Source organism: Chelonia mydas, chromosome 1 (assembly GCF_015237465.2).
Source record: "Chelonia mydas isolate rCheMyd1 chromosome 1, rCheMyd1.pri.v2, whole genome shotgun sequence".
NCBI classification, from domain to species: Eukaryota; Metazoa; Chordata; order Testudines; family Cheloniidae; genus Chelonia; species Chelonia mydas.
Genome location: NC_057849.1, coordinates 261,190,267 through 261,211,377, shown reverse-complemented (window position 1 = coordinate 261,211,377; position 21,111 = coordinate 261,190,267). Strand labels below are relative to the sequence as shown.

At 43.5% G+C, this 21,111-nt stretch overlaps 3 protein-coding genes across 3 annotated transcripts; 1 reads left to right on the top strand and 2 right to left on the bottom strand.

The window, feature by feature from the left end:
* The first annotated feature begins 3,244 nt into the window (after window positions 1-3,244).
* Window positions 3,245-16,898, top strand: LOC102938334 (histone H3). The gene has a single exon (XM_043544869.1). The coding sequence runs from the start codon at window positions 14,689-14,691 to the stop codon at window positions 15,097-15,099; it is 411 nt and encodes a 136-aa protein (XP_043400804.1). The 5' UTR covers window positions 3,245-14,688; the 3' UTR covers window positions 15,100-16,898.
* A 128-nt stretch (window positions 16,899-17,026) lies between these two features.
* LOC122461305 (histone H2B 8) lies at window positions 17,027-17,965 on the bottom strand. Its single transcript, XM_043544900.1, has one exon. It carries the CDS (start codon window positions 17,821-17,823, stop codon window positions 17,443-17,445), a length of 381 nt encoding a protein of 126 aa, XP_043400835.1. The 5' UTR covers window positions 17,824-17,965; the 3' UTR covers window positions 17,027-17,442.
* Window positions 17,027-19,839, bottom strand: LOC102938707 (histone H1). Its single transcript, XM_027826487.3, has one exon. It carries the CDS (start codon window positions 19,781-19,783, stop codon window positions 19,112-19,114), a length of 672 nt encoding a protein of 223 aa, XP_027682288.2. The 5' UTR covers window positions 19,784-19,839; the 3' UTR covers window positions 17,027-19,111.
* Window positions 19,840-21,111: the final 1,272 nt, after the last annotated feature.

Sequence of the window (21,111 nt, the reverse complement as noted above, 5' to 3'; positions counted from 1 at the left end):
AACTCTATCCAGATGTAGTCCCCTCACATGTCACATCCCTTTGCTCAAATCCAGACACTCCCATGCTCTCAAATGCCTCCTCTTCACCGTTTGCACATTGTCACCATTTACCATGTACCCTCCTCTAGATTCCAGCTTTCTAGAATGCAGGATATGGGGGTAGCAGAGCTGTTTGTTTTTCCTCTCTGCTGCACTTCTTCCCACCTGGCCCTTCCCAGCTCAAGCGCCACTTCTTCCCCAACAACCATACATTGTTACTATTTTTAATCCAGTAGGACCTAAAGAGCCCAACCAGTGCCACAGTCCTATTGCTCTAGGATTTGTACCAACTAAGGCCTTGTCTACACTACAGAGTTTTGCCAGTGCAAGTTATGCCAACATACAGCCACCACTGTAATTAAACCTCTGTTGCATGCCCACACTGTGCTCCTTGTGTCAGTGGAGCACATCCACAATAGCAGCTCTTGCATTGACACAGAGAGCACTGCAGTGTGGGTAGCTTTGGGAAGGGTTTGCAATACCTCATGGGGACAGGTACAGTGTCATATGATGAAGATTTCTAATCCCATCATTCCATAGGCATCCTACTAGATTGCCAACTGCTTTTCAACTGCTTTGGTAACCTGCAATCCAGTCATCTCTGTCAGAAAGCATGGATCCTGCACTGCTCTTCAGTATTGTGTGGTGCATTATGAACACAAGGCTATAAGAGGAGCCCAACGGGAAGCTATTCAAGTGGGGATGCCTTGAAGGAGCATGATAACACTGAGCCACAATAATGTGTGTTTCTATAATGTGCTGAGCCTGGCATTGTTTGTCTGCACCGTGCTACGAACCTTATAATGATTGCTGTGTGTGCCTGAAAAGTAACACATTTTAAATCATTTTTTTAAAGTAGCACTTAGTAATATGACCAAACTGACATTGCTGAACACTAACACAAGAAGCCCAGTGTGTTGGGGGAGTGTGAGAGACTCTGTTGTGGAGGGGAGGGGGGAGTATGTGTTTGTGTTGGGGGAGAGTGACTGTGTGGGCAAGTTAACTCTAAGTTCAGACAGCAGCTGGAAGTAAACAATCCTGAGGCAGAAGCTGGTGCACAGACAGCTGGTGTCCCCCTGTCCCTCCATCTCAGCTCAGCGGAGACAAGTACACCAGCAGGGGGAGGGGGACACCCCAACATCAGCCCCCTACTCCCTCCCTGGCTCTGCACAGCACAAGTCTCTTCCTCTCCCTCCTCGCAGGTAAGCGGCCCACCCTGCCTGCCACTGTGGTCCTAGTGCTGGAGAGAGCAGGATTCCGCATTAATGTTTTGATTCCATGGTTCCCTTCGAGTTCTCCCACAGCCTCCTCTCCCCACAGACCAAGGAGACCCACCTGCTCCCTGTAGTCCAGGCAGAAGTGCATTTGCTGCCAAGGAGCCGGCATGCTCAGCTGGGCAGTACCTATGCAAGCTGTCCATGCTGAGCAGTTTCAAAACTTCCTGAGGCTTTGAAAGGGAAGGGGTGCATGCCTGTGTAGCTGGGTGCAGGGCAGTGGAGCTCAAAACAGTGAGCAGAGCGGTCACAGTGGGCATTGTGGACTGGGATATCTCCTGGAGGCCAGTTACAGCGACACTGACGCTTTGTCGATCTAACTTTGCTACATAAAGCTCTACGCGTCTTGTCGAGGTGGTTTTATTTTGTCAGCGAAGCAGGAAAGTTTTGTCGGAAGGAGGAGCATTGTACGGTGCACACCTCTGCTGTTTTGTTGAAAAAAGTTTTCTTTTGCTGACAAAACTGTGTAGTGTAGCCAAGTCCGTGGCATAGAATAAGAAACGTTCCCTCCCCTGCAGCCTACACTCTAAAACGTCAGGGCAGACAAACAAATAAGTTGTTTGGAGGATTCCAGCAGGAGGACTGATAAGAAATAAGAATGCCTTTGCACCAAGGTATCAGTGCTCTAAGACTCCCCATACTACTACTGCCAAAAGAGCCCCAGTGGGCCACGGCACTAGAGCTGGGGAATCCTTTTAAATATTGACCGTTTGATGCAGAGGCACTGGCATCACTTTTATCTTGGGCACATCCTTGTGGGGCACCTCTAAATGCCCAGGGAAACCCTAAAGTCAGTTACCCTCACGCCATCTCCTCTCCACACACAAGAACAGCTCATCAACCTGCATATATCCATGTCCACTAACCCCTTGTCTCCCAGGCAAGAGGTGTGGGGTGGGGACGGTTGGTTGGTTTTGTTTGTTTGTTCGTTCATGTTTTGTCACTTTTAATTGATATTTTAATTATTACGGGTTTTCACACCACTTTATTAAGGCTTTTTAATGTTGTTTTTTGGGGGGCAGGGGAAGGGAGAGAGCATGACATGTTCTTTAGTTTTTCAGATATTTTAATTTCAAGATTCACATATGCAAAAACACAGAGGTATCAGAAATTAGGGGAAAAGAAGCTTCTGTCCCTTATGCTTGCAGTTTAGTTTCTGGAAGGCCACACACAGACACATCACACAATCTTACTGGACACTCCCCAAAAGACGAACATTCACTGGAATTCAGTTGCTAAGGCATCGTTGCAGTTTACCATTCAGGTTACAATAACTTGCCACATGGTTATTCACTGTCCAAATCTTTGTTCACACAGTGTTCAGAGTGCCCGACAGTGTCTCATGCCTTTACAGAACATCAAAGCCACTGAGCTGCCAGGCTCTGAAAACCGGGACATACAGAATTATGGTGCACAATTAACTAACCCTTTGGAGTTGTCAGTAGCCACTGAGGATATATTGTAAGTATATTTCAGTGAGGGCTACCCTATATTAAGTGGACATGAGGAATGGCTTAAAAATTAAATAGCAAAAAAAAAAAAAAAAAACTTAACACAGAATTAGGCTGCCCAGTCTCGAGGCAGGAGCCATTCACCAATGAGGTGACCTCCCCTGTAGTGTGGACTTGTTCTCCTCCTCCTGGCAGTCCTCGCTGAGTCTCTGCTTTGCACCTCCAGGACCACTGCCTTCCTTATACCTTGTGCCTGCAGGAATCAGGTGTCACTGGCCCGGTGTCTATGCAGGGAGGCTTCTGCAACTCCGCTACCATGGGCCTGCTCCCTCACACACCAGACAAACATGTGAGAGTCATCCCTGAGCAGGTACTCTTCAGCAGCACCCCACAGCTGGGGACTCAACATTTTCCTTGCAGTTCCGGCCGGGGGTCTCTGCTCTGCAGGGCCAGGACCGCAGTCTCCCCCATCCCTCGTACCCTAGTGTCTTGGACCCCTCGGATGTGCAGGAAACCCCCTGAAGACCTGCTATCAGTGCTGTCCTAACTCTACCCCAACCCTACTGCCCACTTAATTTCCAACAACAGTAGAAATCAAAATCAATACAAACAAAAGCATCTTAAAAAATCAAAATCGACATTAATCATTACAATTAGAAAAAAATAAAAATGGAATTCTGACAAGCCTAGGCACAGATAAGAGAAAGTTAATCAGTACAGTAAGATACATAAAAGCTACTGACAAGAAGTCCCTGTATTAGGGAAAATCAGGAAAAATTCTACATAGAGTGGTATGATTGAAGTACAAAAATCAATTAGAAAAGAGGCATGATGACATAAAAATAGCATGGACAGCTAAAGTTACCTAAAATGAAGCTTGCATATGCATATTGTATGGGTTATGTAAGACACAAGGCTTAATGTTGATTGGATAGTCAGATAATATGGAAAGGTATAAATAGTTTAGTGTGTAATGGGGTAAAATCCTCAGGAAAAATCCATTGTGACCTGCCTATGCCCCAGGAGAAGGTAATTGATTGATAGTTTTTTTCCTAAATATCTGTCATTCACTGCTTTTATAGTCATTGTAAATGTGAGGCCATGCTCTTGGTTCAAGTAATAGAATCATAGAAGATTAGGGTTGGAAGAGACCTCAGGAGGTCATCTAGTCCAACACCCTGTTCAAAGCAGGACAAACCCCAACTAAATCATCCCAGCCAGGGCTTTGTCAAGATGGGCCTTAAAAACCTCTAAGGATAGAGATTCCACCACTTCCCTAGGTAACCCATTCCAGTGCTTCACCAGCCTCCTAATGAAACAGTTTTTCCTAATATCCAACCTAGACCTCCCCCACTTCAATTTGAGACCATTGCTCCTTGTTCTGTTATCTGTCACCACTGAAAACAGCCTAGCTCCTTCCTCTTTGGAACCCACCTTGAGGTAGTTGAAGGCTGCTATCAAATCCCCCCCTCACTCTTCTCTTCTGCAGACTTAATAAGCCCAGTTCCCTCAGCCTCTCCTCATAAGTCATGTGTCCCAGCTCTCTAATAATTTTCATTGCCCTTTGCTGGACTCCCTCCAATTTGTCCACATCCTTTCTGTAGTGGGGGGCCCAAAACTGGACACAATACTCCAGATGTGGCCTCACCAGTGCCAAATAGAGGGGAATAATCACTTCCCTTGATCTGCTGGCAATGCTCCTACTAATGCAATCCAATATGCTGTTAGCTTTCTTGGCAACAAGGGCACACTGTTGACTCAAATCCAGCTTCTCATCCACTGAAATCCCCAAGTCCTTTTCTGCAGAACTGCCACTTAGCCAGTCAGTCCCTAGCCAGTAGCAGTGCATGGGATTCTTCCTTCCTAAGTGCAGGACTCTGCACTTGTCCTTGTCTAGATTTCTTTTGGTCCAATCCTCCAATTTGCATAGGTCACTCTGGACCCTATCCTTACCCTCCAGCGTATCCACCTCTCCCCCCAGCTTAGTGTCATCTTTGAACTTGCTGAGGGTGCAATCCATCCCATCATCCAGATCATCAATGAAGATGTTGAACAAAACCAGCCCCAGGACAGACCTCTGGGGCAGTCTGCTTGATACTGGCTGCCAACTAGACGTTGATCTGCTGTTGATCACTACCCGTTGAGCCCGATGATCTAGCCAGTTTTCTATCCACCTTATAGTCCATTCATCCAATCCATACTTTTTTAACTTGCTGGGAAGAATACTGTGGGAGAACATAACAAAAGCTTTGCTAAAGTCAAGATATATCATGTCCACCGCTTTCCCCATATCCACAGAGCCAGTTATCTCATCATAGAAGGCAGTCTGGTTGGTCAGGCATGACTTGCCCTTGGTGAATCCATGTTGACTGCTCCTGATCACCTTCCTCTCCTCCAAGTGCTTCAAAATGGATTCCTTGAGGACCTGCTCCATGATTTTTCCAGGGACTGAGGTGAGGCTGACCGGTCCCTGGATTCTCCTTCTTCCCTTTTTTAAAGATGGGCACTATATTTGCCTTTTTCCAATCATTCGGGACCTCCCCTAATCACCATGCGTTTTCAAAGATAATGGCCAATGGCTCTGCAATCACATCAGCCAACTCCCTCAGCACCCTCGGATGCATTAGATCTGGCCCCATGGACTCGTGCATGTCCAGCTTTCTAAATAGTCTTTAACCTGTTCTTTCACCACTGAGGGCTGCTCACCTCCCCTCCATACTGAGCTGCCCAATGCAGCAGTCTGGGAGCTGATCTTGTCTGTGAAGACCGAGGCGCAAAAAAAAAAAAAAAAAAAAAGCATTGAGTACTTCAGCTTTTTCCACATCATCTGTCACTAGGTTGCCTCCCCCATTCAGTAAGGCTCCCACACTTTCCCTGACCTTCTTTTTGTTGCTAACATACCTGTAGAAACCCTTCTTGTTACCCTTCACATCCCTTGCTAGCTGCAACTCCAATTGTGCTTTGGCCTTCCTAATTACACCCCTACAAGCGTGAGCAATATTTTTATACTCTTCCCTTGTCATCTGTCCAAGTTTCCACTTCTTGTAAGCTTGCTTTTTGTGTTTAAACTCACTGAAGATTTCTCTCTTAAGTCAAGCTGGTCACCTGCCATATTTGGTATTCTTTCTGCACATCGGGATGGTTTGTTCTGCACATCAGGATGGTTTGTTCCTATATTTCAGGAACCCCTTGGTCAAAGGGCTCCCAATTTGAATCACTAACTGAACCCTGCACCCACATGAGGCACTCTAAATTTCATAGTGATCTGAGTAACCATGTAGATTTTAGAGCACCTATAAGCGTTGAACTTTAAACAGAAAGTTGGTCTTAACCAGAACTACAGCAGAGCTGTCGATCTGCTAGAATGTGCAATTTTACGTGGTATGTTGTGTCCCACAAAACTGTATTTCCTTATTCATCACCATGCACCACAACTGCACTTCATTGTGTTGACTGATGGAAGGATTACTTCCAGCAGGTCATCATGACTCACACTGTGATAAGAAGGAGAGGTGAATTTACACCCAAAAGCACAACAAACCTCTTATTTCTTATTGATATGGATCACAATGGTCTATTCTTGCCAGGGGGATTTGTAGCAATCTGGTAAAATATATGACACCGTACTACACTACACTAAGTGCCATTAATGTTACAAAGGGAGTCCTTCCTAGTCTCTTGTATGCTGTATAGGTTCTTATATGGTCTTCATTGCCCTCGTATCAGAGTACCTTTCAGTAGAACATTAAGTGACTACACATCAGTCACATGTTTGTTCTCTCATCCTCTCCTCCAGAAGGAGAAGCACATACAGTGGCATGTCATGTTTTTGTTGCTATATGTATAAATTAGTTTTAACAGCACACTGAGAAAGCACAGGATGGTGGTGGAATGAGCCTTTGGTTGAGAGAAGACAAGACGGTGTTATCTACAGTCACTTGGACTGCAATATGTGTACAATGTGACTGATCTCAGTGGGGACTGCTGTACACAGCACAATATATCTGAGCATAAGGAAGGGTTCTTTGGCCATCAATGGGTTGGTGACTGTGAATTTTTACAGGCCCTGTACAAGCAAGAAGAAAGTACACCTCTGTTTTGAGTGAGAATGCCGCAGACTAAGGCTGGGCCTAGGAGAGCAAGGGCAGTAAGGGATGCCTTGTGTCCCCTCATCTTAGATTTAAGGGAGAAATTAATTAATGTGAGCACTGCATTAGTGCACCATATCAATTCATGTATAGCTAGTCAAATAATCAGTTGCATGTATTATTAACCAGAGAATTCATTCAAATCCTGATTTTTAAGTTGCTGTTTCTCCGTAAGAATTTTGCACAAGACAAACACCAAAGGATTGTAGTACACAAAATATTTATTGCAGGTTTCTAACACAGGGAGCCCAACTGTCATAAATTAACAGGCATTTGCAAAACCACTCAACCCTAAAACAGCCCAAACTAGAAAAAGTAAAGTATGCACAAACAGGAAACATCAAAACTTTATGACGTGTAAATCATCAGTGTACCTGCTTTCCTCCTCCTGTGTAGACAGAGTATGGGGTGCATTGGGTACTGCTGACCATGTGCACTTCCATGCATGGACTGAGGCACCAAGTGGCTGAGCCCTCCGCCCCAATTGTACAGTGGCCAAAGAACATAGCAGTGTGGTGTGGATGCAACCAGAGCTGGTGGGACATCAAGGTGGGTTTTTGCGTTACCCTCTGACCAGCTGGTTTCATGCTCAGAAGATGTCTTCCTAGTCACTATTCTCAAACAGAATGTGTTATATTGGACCTGAGAATTGCTGGTACTGGAAATAAAGTTAAAACATGACGGTTGAATGCTTAGTCAGCAGATACTAATTGGTAGGTGATTTCTGATCTAGAAGGAAGGAATAGATTGAAAACAAGAGAAGATAGCCCAGTGGGAACAGAACAGTGGCAAAGCAAAGAAGGGTTAGCAGAACTTGAATGTCACTAGGCGACGTTCACACAACAGGGTGATTGTGTCAGCAGCTGACAGGGCTTTAACCTGTATATCCATTGATGCCATTTATTTGAGGTACTAGAACCAAAACACACAAAAGTGTGGCATTATGTGTATGTGTGTGTAACAGGAATTAGTTAACAGAAATAACTGATTTATAATGTGAGTTAACTTGGCAGTGAAGAAAAGCCCCTACATTTAACCATTTGTCTACTCCAGACAAGATATCATATATTTGCCTTATGATTACACCTATTTATCCTGCTAAGGATTTCTTTTGGGCCATTATCTTTGGTTAGACCTGCCTGAGCATTGTGCATGGTGAAGTGTGTGCCACCAAACTGGTGGAACTGCTCTGAGCAATAGTGCAGCAGAAAGGACAGAGAGGGTTCATGACCCTGTGTGAATGCCAGTGCAGATGTGGGGTTTTGATGGTAGCTGACAATATACAAGTATTAGGACTGGTCTATATGTAAAAGTTTAGCCAGAATAGCTATATCACACCTATAATCTAAAACTATGTGGGCAAAAGCCCTAAGTGTAGATGTAGTCATCCAGGAAAACATAAGATATACTGGCAAAAGAATTAGCAAACATAAAGACTAACCTACAACAGCAAGCTTAAGGGTAGTCAGACTTACGGACCCACAAAATCTGTGGCTTTTAAAGTAACCATCACATACTATTTTCTGCACAGAACAGCTGCCTCATTCAGCTCCAGGATGGATAGTGGTTCATGGAATAAATCAGTGGTGAAGGAGGTTGTTGTCCACAGAACCTCTTCATCATTTCTTGAAGAAGTTGGAAGATTGCCAAGGCCCCTGGGTCTCTCTGAACACTGACAAATGCATAGCTGGACAGCAAGCTGGCTCACCTGTGTGTTAGTACAGTTAAAATAGGTGTTAGATTTATAGAGGTGTGTTTAGTATTTGGACTTTATGAAATGCTTGTAAGTTGCTGCATGTCTTAATCTCACTTATAATATCTTTATCCGATGCTATAAGATAATATTTAAGTGTTTGCTTTGTAACTATAAAAGTGTTTGCTCTAAAACTATAAACTGGCACGGTCAGGATAGAAGCATTACCAAGTGTGAAGTACAAGTTCTTTGGGACTGGGAGTAACCTGAATATTGTGGTGATTTTTGGTGTAAGACACCATCTGGCACAAAGGCAGGTTTGCTTTCGGAGGCTTGCTATAGTGCTTTAGGAGCTCACACTGATTACTTAGTTGGTGAAATGTAATTATAGAACATACAACCAGTTTGTGGTTCTTGCCTTGTTCCTTGACAGTCTGCCCTGAGGTTGGCACTCATGCGCCTGAGCTACTCTAGGCAGCTCAACAGTGTATACTATCTGAAGTATTGGTACAGGCGAATCTAGACCTTCCCATAAATAAAGTGCCTACCCCTCAACTAAGGGGCCAGGGGGAACCACTAAGCCCAGGCTGCAAATGATTATGGGGGACAAAAAGGAGAAAGCAGGATTTTGAGTAAGGTCAAAGATTGAAAATCAGGGATCCGCAAGGGGTACCAAGCAGAGGAACCCCGACAACCCCCACTACTATTCAAAGGAGTCTACAAAGTCAGTGGACAGCACCCAGAGGAATTCATCCCAGAGACACGAGCAGACAAGGGACAGGAAACAGGCCTGGCAGTTGCAGAGTACCCCCATTCAGCTTCCTCCTCCTGGAGGGATGGATGGCCATCTTGGCCATTGCCAGGAGGAGGTTTATGGGGAGGACCTATGAGTGCGAGGCCATAGGCAGGGTGTTCACAGACCAGGAGGCATGGGGAAAAGTGCAGCCAGAATCTCAATAAGAGATTCTGGGGGAGCTGGGAAAGGAGCTGAAACCTGATGCCCCCTTTATAAATGTGTGCCAGTGTAGCCCTCTTGTCGCAGAAGGAATCGGTGTCAGAGGAGATAGTGAATGACTCCAGTTGGAAGGCATGCACTGTTTGAAAGTAAAGTACTGGTGTGGGTGGGTCTGGGTTTGCCCAAAACTAAATGCCCTCCCCCTCGGAAAAGGAAGGGGCCATTAAAACTAGGTTTCAATTGATTTCTTGGGACAACTAATGAAAAAACAGGATTGGGAGCGCAGGTCATAAGGTAATAATCAGGAATCTGGTGGGGGACACGAAGCAGAAAGTTCCTGACAGCGCCCACTGCTCCTCAAAGGTGTTCAGGGAGTCAGTAGACACTGTTGGGAGTGAAGGTATATTTAGGCCTGACAGAAGCCTGCTGTGGATTTTAAGAGTCTGTTCTGATAATGTTCAACTACGTAAGCATAAGTAGGACTGGGCATGTGTAAGAAATTGCAAAGTCATCATATTTAAATTGTGGGAACAAGAAAAGATAAAGTAACTAAAAAGCTGGAAAAGATCAGTTTGAACTAACACTATACCTGTCTTGACAGGGGAGGAGAGTTAACATGGATATGAGAGACTAATACCAATGTATAAGAAAAGCTACCAAAAAGTTCTAAATAAGTTTGTGTAACAAAAGGTGGTTGAAGCTGTATTGTCCAGTGCTGGAAGCAACTGTGATGAGATGGTCCTAATGAGCGTCCCGCAGTAAACCTCAACTCAACAGACATGGCCCAGAGAAACTCTGTCCAGCATCGTGAGTGGACAAGGGAACGGACATAGGCCTCCCCAGTCGCAGAGCACCCCTTACTCCCCCATGCAGCTTCCTCCTCTTGGTATGATGCATGGCCATCTTGGCCAGCACCAGGAGAAGGTTGGTAAGGAGGTCCCAGGACTTTGCAGGGCCACGGATGAGGTGTGCCAGGATCGGGAGGTGTGGAGAAAAAATGCAGCCAAAATCTCAGTAAGAGGTTCTGGAGGAGCCGGAAGAGGGCTGCAACCTGACACACCCTAGGTAGAGGTGTGCCATGGTCTCTGGCAAACAGGGGTCAGGGTAGTTAGTGAACTGCATCACGTGAAGTGTGTAGTCAATAAGGCATGGGATTACAGGAAGAGAAGCAAAGGCCTCATGGTTATGACAGTTGAATGCTACCCTGGAGAACTGGATTCTATCCTGGCCTCTCTCATAGAGTTCCTATGTGATGCAGGGCAAGTCACTTAAACCACACTTTTTAGAGGTGGTCATGAATTGTGTGTTCCTTATTTTTTCTGTGCCTTACTTGAGCCCTTTTGTCTGATTTGCAGAAGTGCTGAGAGCTCATAGCTGCATCTGAGCAAAATGGGAGCTCTGGTTGTATATATTATGCTAAGTACTCTGAAAAATCAGGCCCTAGCCATCTGGAATCAGGCACCCAAAATCCATGGATGTTTTTTCTTTAATCTCTGTGTTATTTGGCTCCTCAGAGAAATTGGATTAATCATGTCACCTCAACTCACAGGGGAATTCTCTAAGATTAATTAATATTTGGGGAGCATTATAATACTATGGTGATGAAAGCCTGTGAGAAATAAATAATTGTGTTCAGAGGAAGGTCCGAAGAGTGTGTAGCAAATAAAAATATTTCCAATAGGCTTTTTTCTTTCCTTGTTCAGTTCAAATGTTATATCAAGACTGTATTTTGGCAGTGTGTAACATACTGTTCTCATTTATTATGTTAAGAGACATGTCACATTTTAGACATATTTACAGCTGGACTTGTCACTTGCTATCTGTCCAGTCCCTTGTATTAAAAAGTTGAGTTTCTATTAGAAAGTTCTAGCTTTTTGCTCTGCGGGGGGGGGGGGGGGGGAATAATCTGTTATTCAAAATACAAGTAATCTTAATGTAAAAGTTACAGAGATGAACAAAGAATATTTATTATTGTATTGCTATTGTATGTTTTTTGTTGTTAATAGTAAATACGGCAATGTAACAATATTTTAAAATTCTGCAGCTTGAAAAGGAGTGTCCGTTAGATGGCAGTAGAGGATAATACATGAGAAAGGATGACGCATTTTATTTTCTTCAGTGTCCTAGAACCCTTAGTGATCATTTTAATCCATGCTTTCTAAAGATCAGCAGACGCATAGTTAAATTGTGTTTTAGTAGCAGAGTTAGCATTAAGGTGTATTACAATTTGATATACACATGTGACAGCAAAAAAGTTATTTTCTTTAAGCAATTTCGAAGCCTTTCCCACACAAAATAATTCTATTTATCAGTTATATAAATGAATTCCTTTTCCTGTCGTGGAAAAGGACTCTGGGTTTCTGCTTGATTATTTGTACAGCCATTCAATCAGTATTCAGACTACTTACAGTACGGTACAGCAAAGGGAATAATAATACTGGAAAAGGAACATACTTCCTAATGAACGGACGTAATGAACGAAAGAAAATAATACGGTATCCGATAATACAAGAGGGCCCTGCTCTATCTTTGGATGAAATACAGTACATTAGTTCTCCCTTCGCACACTTGGGGAAATGGCGACGAATGCTGGGGAGCAGAAGAAAGGTGATGTGTCCCGAAACCTGATTGGTCAGATTTTACTGCAGACTGCAAATCCATAAAAACCAAAGGAGCAGTTTGAAACCAAAATAGGCACAAAAGTGAAGCAGTTTTACCAGAAGATCCTCCAGAAGGCAAAATAAGGTAATGGCAAATGAAAAATGCCATTTGACAGCTGCTCTTATTTAAACAATTAACAGAGACGCCAGGTATTGTCGGAAAATCAGAGATTCCTTTGAATTAATAATTAGTAGAGGTAGGATTTGATAATTTGCCAAAGTTTGAAAAAATGATTATATGTATATATATTGCGGAGTCTAAATGGAATAATGCTCAGACAATGGCAAGCGCAAGGGCCGGGCTAATAAGCCGCCACTTTTTTTCTAACTCAAGCATCATGAAGACAGAGGCTAGTGGGGGAGGATAACAGAGAATAGATCCCGCCCATGTTTTTCTTGATAGTTTTCAATCAGGTCGTCCCCACGGATCTCTGCCTCAGGTGATGTTTCATTGCACAAACTATAGTCTAAACTAGACTCGGTAAACGGTAACGGAAAGTGCTTCTCCATAACGTCCACGGTATTTCAAAGCTTGGATCGCTGTAGGGGTATAAAACGTATCTCGAAGAGAATGCTGAAGAAACTTGAAGATTGTGATCTGTTATACTGTTAGCTTCATTGAGCACGTTTTACTTTTTCCTTCTCCCAGTTAGACCAAAACATCAACAATACAAAGGCCCTTTTCAAAGCCTCCCTAGATTTTCACAATAAGAACTGTTACTTTTAGTAACTTCTTTCAAACGTGTGGGGAAAGACTTTTACCTTACACATCAAATCGTTTATTATTACGGGATAATTCCCAATTTCTTAATCTTTACCAGCAATCTGTTCACAGCCATTGATCTATGAGAAACATTGTATGAAAGCAGCTGTCTGCTTTCTAGTTCCATATAAATATATATATACACATAGAAATCTGAAACAAAAAATTGAATGCTAGCTGATACCTATAAGAGGTCTGAGGAGAAAACTCACAAAAAGTCTAACTCAGTTCTTTCCTGTCCTATGTGGTACTTAATTTTTAATTTGTACCATATTCAGAGAATAGATTTAAATAAAAGTGTTAAAGTGATTTTAATAAGGGGTAGGTGGTTCTGAATACTGTCTAGAGAAAAAGACCCTTTTCAGGGAGATGGCCTTGGTGCTCTCAGAGCTACTGTTTGGGCAGCCGGCTTGCAGCAGCGGCAGAGGGACAGCAAGCTCTATCTCCTAGGAAGGGATACCCAAGGACTTTCCAGTCCAGGCTAGAAAGCTTAGTTAAAACTATTCCTGGCACAGCAGCTTCTGCCTCCAAAGGGGGGCGGGGGAGGGGGGAACCCGTGAGTAAGGGAAATGGAGAAACTGGGGATAAGTTAGAGTCCAAAATACCTTTTCTATCTGGCTAGTGGGCCCGTGATTTGACACATTGATTAGTTTGAAAAGTCCACTCTTAACAGATGAGTTAGTGATAACCCTCCCCTGTATGTCCTCCTAGGGACTATTCATAACTACTTAAACAATCTCTACCCCTGCGGGTCGGAGGTGGGAGTTTGAGTACTCCTTTAGTATAAAATTGTGGGGGGGGGGGGGGGGGAGGGCGAGTATCTAATGATTTGTGTCCTATTTTTCCACTGATTTGTTAGTCTCTAAGGTGCCACAAGTCCTCCTTTTCTTTTTGCGGATACAGACTAACACGATTGCTACTCTGAAATTTATTAAACCAAGTAGATTATTGTGAACAGAAACAGATCAGGCTGTAAAATAGAAATTTAATCCTTTTACTAGGTAAGTATTGCAACGCAAGTGATTACTGTTTAAAAATTCCTTCGGTCTCGCGTGTTTAATTAAGGTTTCAGGAAGGACGAAAGGACTAAAGGTCTCAGGCTCAAAGTGGGGTTAGAATTGAAGGATCATCCAACCCTCCAAATAACCACAAACTGAAACATGAAACACAATGAAAACGGGGAGATTTTATTGTGTTTCAATAGAACAATAAACAAACTAGGGTTTAGTTATTACCCTTCTCTGTCTCCAGAGATGGGTGTTCGACTGTAAGAGAAATAAGGAGCGGGAATGACATTCATAAACTGGCTATTGTGAAAGAGAAGTAGTGAGACACGGAGCCTCCGATATAAAAGAACAAGAAACTGAGGTGGTAGCGAAGGAAAGGTGGAGTCTGTTTCGGAGAGAGGAAACCGCACAAATGTTCGGTACTGGGCGGTCCAGGAATCGTGGATTTCAGGGAAATGAGCTGTGGTGCAGCCACATTGGGAAAGCCGTAAGCTTTGGGATAGTGGTGAGGCGGGAAAGGTCCTATTTCAATAGTACGGAGCGGGCTTTTCAAATTTTCAAATTACCCAATGACATATGGCTCATAACCATCAGCCAATCAAGAAGGAGAGTTTGCCTATAAATACAGCTAGTGTCACAACAGACGCTTCTCTTTCTTCTTTTTGTTTCAGAGCTAATAACGTCTTGTGTTTGTTGCAATGGCCCGGACCAAGCAGACCGCCCGTAAATCCACCGGTGGCAAAGCTCCCCGTAAGCAGCTGGCCACTAAAGCTGCCCGGAAGAGCGCACCTGCAACTGGGGGCGTGAAGAAACCTCATCGTTACCGACCCGGCACTGTTGCCTTGCGAGAGATCCGCCGCTACCAGAAATCCACTGAGCTGCTCATCCGCAAGCTGCCCTTCCAGCGCCTAGTCCGTGAAATCGCCCAGGACTTCAAGACCGATTTGCGCTTCCAGAGCTCGGCCGTTATGGCCCTGCAGGAGGCCAGCGAAGCCTACTTGGTGGGGCTTTTCGAAGATACTAACCTGTGTGCTATTCACGCCAAGAGAGTCACCATTATGCCTAAGGACATCCAGTTAGCCCGGCGTATCCGCGGCGAGAGAGCTTAAAGGCTACTCAGCCATCTTCCAAATGACCCAAAGGCTCTTTTAAGAGCCACTAAAGTTACACTTGAAGGAGTTGTAGCACGCCTATAAGTAAGTCTCTAAGATGCCACAAGTACTCTTTCTTTTTATAATGTAAGGGTTGTTCCGAGGTGGTACACCACCGTAGGTAAACTGCTTTTTAATTTAATAGGAATAGTGCTCTCTTGTCTTTTCAGTAAATGCACTTATTCCCTATTAACTGCTAAAGAAAACCCATGCCAAATACAAAGTTGCTATTTAAAGCTTTAGCTTCAAGTCCCTTTCCCACTTTGGGGTGATTATTTGACAAACTCTAGAAATATTTCATATAAAAACCCTTTGCAATCCGAAAAACAGTGATGTTTCCTCTTTGAAAATACTCAGCTACATAGACTTCTGTAGGGAGCTGGGGGTAGTCAAGGATTTCTTAGTTTACTTTTAACCAGATTTATCACATGGAAACCTTTATTCTCAGTCTGGCTAAAAGTAACCTGTAAACAAGCCTCCAATGGGTTACTTTGGGGTGCGGTATGTGAATGATAAACAAGGTTTGAACAATTCCTTTGTAAAATTCAAGCTAATCTAATTGGAAACGAAACACAAATGCGATCTTTTTCAGAGGAGGGAAGGAAGGCGGGAGACAAAGAAAGCGGCATTCTTGTGTCCTATTCTCCTTAACGCCGCGTATTAAACCAGCTAGATTCTTTTGCTCGAAGATGTATCAGGATGAAACTGTAGACAGAGAAATTTAGTCATTTAACTTATTGCAAGTAATTACTATTTAAAAATTCCTCCAGTCTTTCATCTGTTTAAGGCAGGACTGAAGGAAATTAGAGAGATCCCTCATGAAGGTGCAGTGCCCCATAGTCACAGAGGCGAGAATTACTGAAGGGTAGTTGTGCCAACCTCTAAATAACCGCAAATTAAAACACAAAATACGAGGATCGAGAGACGTTTCATCCCATTCTTTGGGTTAACTATTATCCCCTCCCCTTAGCTCTGGTGATTGACGTGCGTGATGGATGTTCAGCTGTAAGAGAGAGAGCAGGAATGACATTGTTTAATGAACTGGTCGTTTTGAAAGAAAAATAGCGAGACACGGAGCCTCTGATATAATAGAAGAAATAAATATGCACCGAGGAGGCAGAAAAGGGAAGGAGGTTTTGTAGACTGAGTGGCGGGGGCGGGGCCGGGGGCAGCAGACGAACGCGGCACTGGGGTGGTTCCAGGAGCCTGAATTTCAGGGAACCAGCCAGCTTGTGGCGACCGCTTTCGATCTGTGCTTCCAGAGCTCGGCCGTTATGGCCCGATAGGAGGCCAGCGAAGCCTACTTGGTGGGGCTCTTTGAAAGTATTAACTTTAACTGTATTTTCCACTGCATGCATCCGATGATGTGAGCTGTAGCTCACGAAAGCTTATGCTCAAATAAATTTGTTGGTCTCTAAGGTGCCACAAGTCCTCCTTTTCTTTTACCTTGTGTGCTATTCACGCCAAGAGTCACCATCCTGCCCAAGGACATCCAGTTACGCCGGCGCATCCGTGGTGAGAGGTTTACAGGCTGCTCAACCCAGCCATCTTCTGCAACTTCCAAACGACCCAAGGGCTCTTTTAAAAGCCACTACATTCACGCTGAAAGGAGCTGTTTAACACCCCCATACCTTTGAACATCTGTTATCTTTTAAATACTTATTAATGTTCTTCTATTAACATTCCCAAATAGCAAGATTATTCAGATAAATTAGAGAGGGAGAGGGGAAGCATTTTGAGTTTTAGCTACAGGAACTTAAAGAATTAGAGAAACAATGAGGCAACCAACTATCCTTCAGGCAGATAAGGATATTAATGGAGCTAAAACTTTTTAGTCGAACCTCTAGGATTATTCTTCAGTTAAATAGAGAACCGAACAGTTTAATCTGATCAAATTTCAAATTTTTATTTACCGGACAAACCGTTTAGCCATATTTTATATTTCTTGGGGGTGACACCTCACCGAACTATTGGTTGGAAGCGGGAGAAAAAAGAAGAACGAGAGACAGCGACATTTTGCATTAACATTCTGAAACCTGATATAGTTTAAATTGACTTAATGCCACATTTACTAGAGCGAAATCAGTCACCCCACGATATAGGGAGCATATGCAATGAAAAAATAACTTTCACAAGTCACTTGATACTAAAGCACATTAATATTTTTAAAATAAGTTTTGTTAGAGTTTGAAAAACACAAGTAACAGGAATCAGTGATATCAGAGCTCTTTGGATGATAAAGTGGATGGCTCTTAAAAGAGCCTTTGGGTTAAAGGTGTAGGTGGTCTCACAACAAACCATTTACTTGGAACTGGTGTACTTGGTGACGGCCTTGGTGCCCTCAGACACGGCGTGTTTGGCCAGCTCCCCCGGCAGAAGCAGGCGTACAGCGGTCTGGATCTCCCGTGAAGTGATGGTTGAACGCTTGTTGTAATGAGCCAGGCGAGACGCTTCCCCCGCAATGCGCTCGAAGATGTCATTTACAAAAGAGTTCATGATCCCCATCGCCTTAGAGGAAATACCGGTGTCCGGGTGAACTTGCTTCAACACTTTGTAGACGTAGATAGAATAACTCTCCTTCCTAGTCTTTCTACGCTTCTTATCGCCCTTCTTCTGAGTCTTTGTCACAGCTTTTTTAGATCCCTTTTTAGGAGCAGGAGCAGATTTTGCTGGCTCCGGCATCTTGACAAAAACTACTCTGCCTTAAAGAACTCGACGAACACTAAACTACTACCTCTGGATGTCTACAGACAAACAGTATAGAAATAATGGCGGCCGCCCCTCTATTTATAGAAGCCTTATGCAAATTAGGTGTTTCCCTTTCCTCTTTTCTTATTGGACCTGAGAATCAAGAGCCGTCCCCTCCGGCACATTTTACCTGTCTATTGGTCAGAGTTAGATACGCATTACCATTGGCTGTTCAGGCAATAACTTTTCAACCTATCGTAAATCATTTAACTCTCTAAAGAGAAGTGGTAGGACCGTAGGCCACAGAGTGTCATTTCTTCGCTGTATTTTTATTAAGTTGTTGTGTGTTAGAGCACAACGATGTCCGGCCAGGGAAATTAAGGAAGTAAAGTGAGGTTTAAGAAAAGGTCTCGCTTCTTGTGTCCCTTCTCTGAGTGTAGTGAAAACATGCTAATGCAAAATAACTTATCCATCCCTTTCTGTTCTTTCGCAACAATCATTAACAGCACCCTTTAGAAAGTGAATTCGGATATTTACGAGAGAGTTGTATTAAATTAACAAAATGATAAATTATACACACATCTTCCTTTCCAGGTTATTTTTGCAGTTGCGAACGAAACAATATATAAACAGCCGATTAATCTGACTGGAAACCAAATAGAAATCCCTGGGAGATAATTTGTCGTTTTCTCAAGATCGCCCACCTCGAATGGGCGAAGGAGAGTCTATATGACACTGAATCCCCCTTAAGAAAAAAATAGTTGTTACTGGCCAATCCTTGCACAGAGTGGGATTTTTAAACTTCAACTGGTTTAAATCCACTCTCAAAGAGGGCAGAAAATGAACTTTTGTTTCTAAATCGCCGTTTCCTATCACACCCTGTTCTCTATCCCTCCCCCTCCGACAGAGACTGAAGCTGACACAGGAGTAATGATCGTAAATATCTTTCCATAAACAAACTCCTGCCCGTAGACTTGAAATACGCCCCCCCCCCGGTTGATTTCTAGCGGGAGTGGTAAAATTACAGTAAGAAAGGTACACAGTAGAAGGAAAGACTATCTCCAGAGGCTCTTTCATGTTCCTTCTTAATGATGCACAAACATATTTTATTTGCCTCTTCTTTACTGTGATTCTCATGTGGCTAAGCGAAATGGGAATATCTGCCTTTCACTGAAAAGGCACCATGACATAAGTGAATCTGGAGTTTCAGCTCTTTTTGGGAAGGGATGGGTGGCTCTTAAAAGAGCCGTTGGTTTTTTTATGGTAAAGATCTCACGCCATTTCACTTCTTCTTAGGCGCGCCCCTCTTAGCCTTCACTGTTTTGGGTTTCGTCGGCTTGGGCTTGGCCGCCTTCGGCTTCACAGCTTTGGCCTTAGCCGGGCTCTTGACTGCCTTTTTAGGTTTGGCGGCAGGTTTCACCTTTTTCGGGCTCTTGACCGTTTTCTTGGCTGCTGCAGCAGCTGGTTTCTTGGCTTTTTTCGGGCTCTTTTTCACGGCCGCAGGCTTTTTGGGTTTCTTGGCGGCGCTGGCGGGTTTCTTGGCAGCGGGTTTCTTAGTCTTTGCCACTGGCTTTTTCTTGGGCGCCTTTTCCTTGGTCTCACCCGACTTTTTGCCGAGCTTAAAGGAGCCCGAGGCACCGACACCCTTAGTATGAACTAAGATGCCCTTGTTCACCAGACTCTTAAGCCCCAGCTTGATGCGGCTGTTGTTCTTCTCCACATCGTACCCTCCGGCGGCCAACACCTTCTTAAGAGCGGCCAACGAGACCCCTTTGCGCTCCTTGGAAACGGACACCGCCTTGGTGATCAGCTCGGTCACGCTGGGACCCGCGGCCTTGCGAGCTTTGAGTCCTCCTGCTGCCTTCTTCGGTTTTTTAGCTGGAGCCTTTGAAGCTGGAAGAGGAGCTGCAGCAGCAGCTGCTGTCACTGCAACAGCGGGCGCAGTTTCAGACATAGTCACACCGTTGATTTACAAACGCTCTACACACGCCTCACTACAGTAGATGGCTTGTATTTATAGAGACAAGCTCGTCTCTGATTGGTGAGTTTAAGAACCCGCCCAGCTGTAAGGCAGACAGAGCTCTTCTCCCCGCTCAGTTTGTGTTTCTTCGGAGAAAATAAAATGTATTTTTTGCACAATATCTGCCACAGAATCACCCCATTTTACAATCGTGAGAAGGTGAAATAGAACATTTTTATCTGTCAGTATTTTCTGTTGAAAATAATAATACTGTGATAAAGAAGACCCAATAAATCTTGCATCCTGGAGCTTGATGGACCTCTGAAGAGAGAAAGTTTTGTTTTTCTTTGTAAATTAAAAACGTTCTTTTAGGAATAAGATCAGAAAAAGAATGTAGTACTAATCTTTAGAGGGTCTTCTCCAAATCGTATAAGAAAGTGAGTGATTTGTATCAATGTTCTCATTATAAACTGATTTAAAAGAGACAGAGGTAGCACAAACTCCCACAAACTAGATTTCAGCTTTGCTTACCAAGGTCTATAACCCTTGAATACTAGGAAATAGTACTGACTTAACTTAGTGGATCTTTCCACACCATCTAGACTAAAGTTCTGTGAGGGGCCGTTTACTTCCCATAAGGTAATAATATGTGTTTTGTGGTATTATCCCCCACAAATTATCTACTCTTGGTACAAAACCCAGATTCTAGTTCTTATAAAATAGGAAAGGGATGCATACCTTAGCCTGATGACCAATGGGTATATAAAAATATTAAAGCATAATTACTGGCTATTGTTTAATTCTAAATTACAAAGAAACAAATCATACTCTAGGTTAAAAAAAGGGGGGGATTATTTTTTCTGTAAAATAAATTAGAAATCATCCATTAATCTGAAAAAAGAAAGAATGGCAGATGTGAAAGTGTGTGTGGTGTGTGAATCTCTGTAATTAAAATGATCTGAAAACACAATTCCTACACCCCTTTAGCTTCTAAACTAGGGACAAACAGTAGTTGTTTCTGGACAATCCACTTTGCTAGGTCTCAAATCAGTGCATAGGGACATTCCTATATGTAAAGTCTGTGTCAACAGGACCCAGCTGTAGAAATTGAATGATTGTACTCAAGTGAATCTGAATAAATTATACTAGCAATGCCATTCATGTTTCTTTCCTTAAAGAAACACTTTATGTTTATTCATTCATGATTGGCTCCAGTGCTTGACTCATGTAATAAAGGAGTGTTGTATCCATTAGGATCAAAAGCCCTGCTTAATAGCATCACATTCATTCAATGAATATCTTTCCCTTGGAGACAAATCTCT

Bases quoted from the DNA above. Each gene is read 5' to 3' on its own strand.
- LOC102938334 (XM_043544869.1), top strand. From the start codon at position 14,689: ATGGCCCGGACCAAGCAGACCGCCCGTAAATCCACCGGTGGCAAAGCT.
- LOC122461305 (XM_043544900.1), bottom strand. From the start codon at position 17,823: ATGCCGGAGCCAGCAAAATCTGCTCCTGCTCCTAAAAAGGGATCTAAA.
- LOC102938707 (XM_027826487.3), bottom strand. From the start codon at position 19,783: ATGTCTGAAACTGCGCCCGCTGTTGCAGTGACAGCAGCTGCTGCTGCA.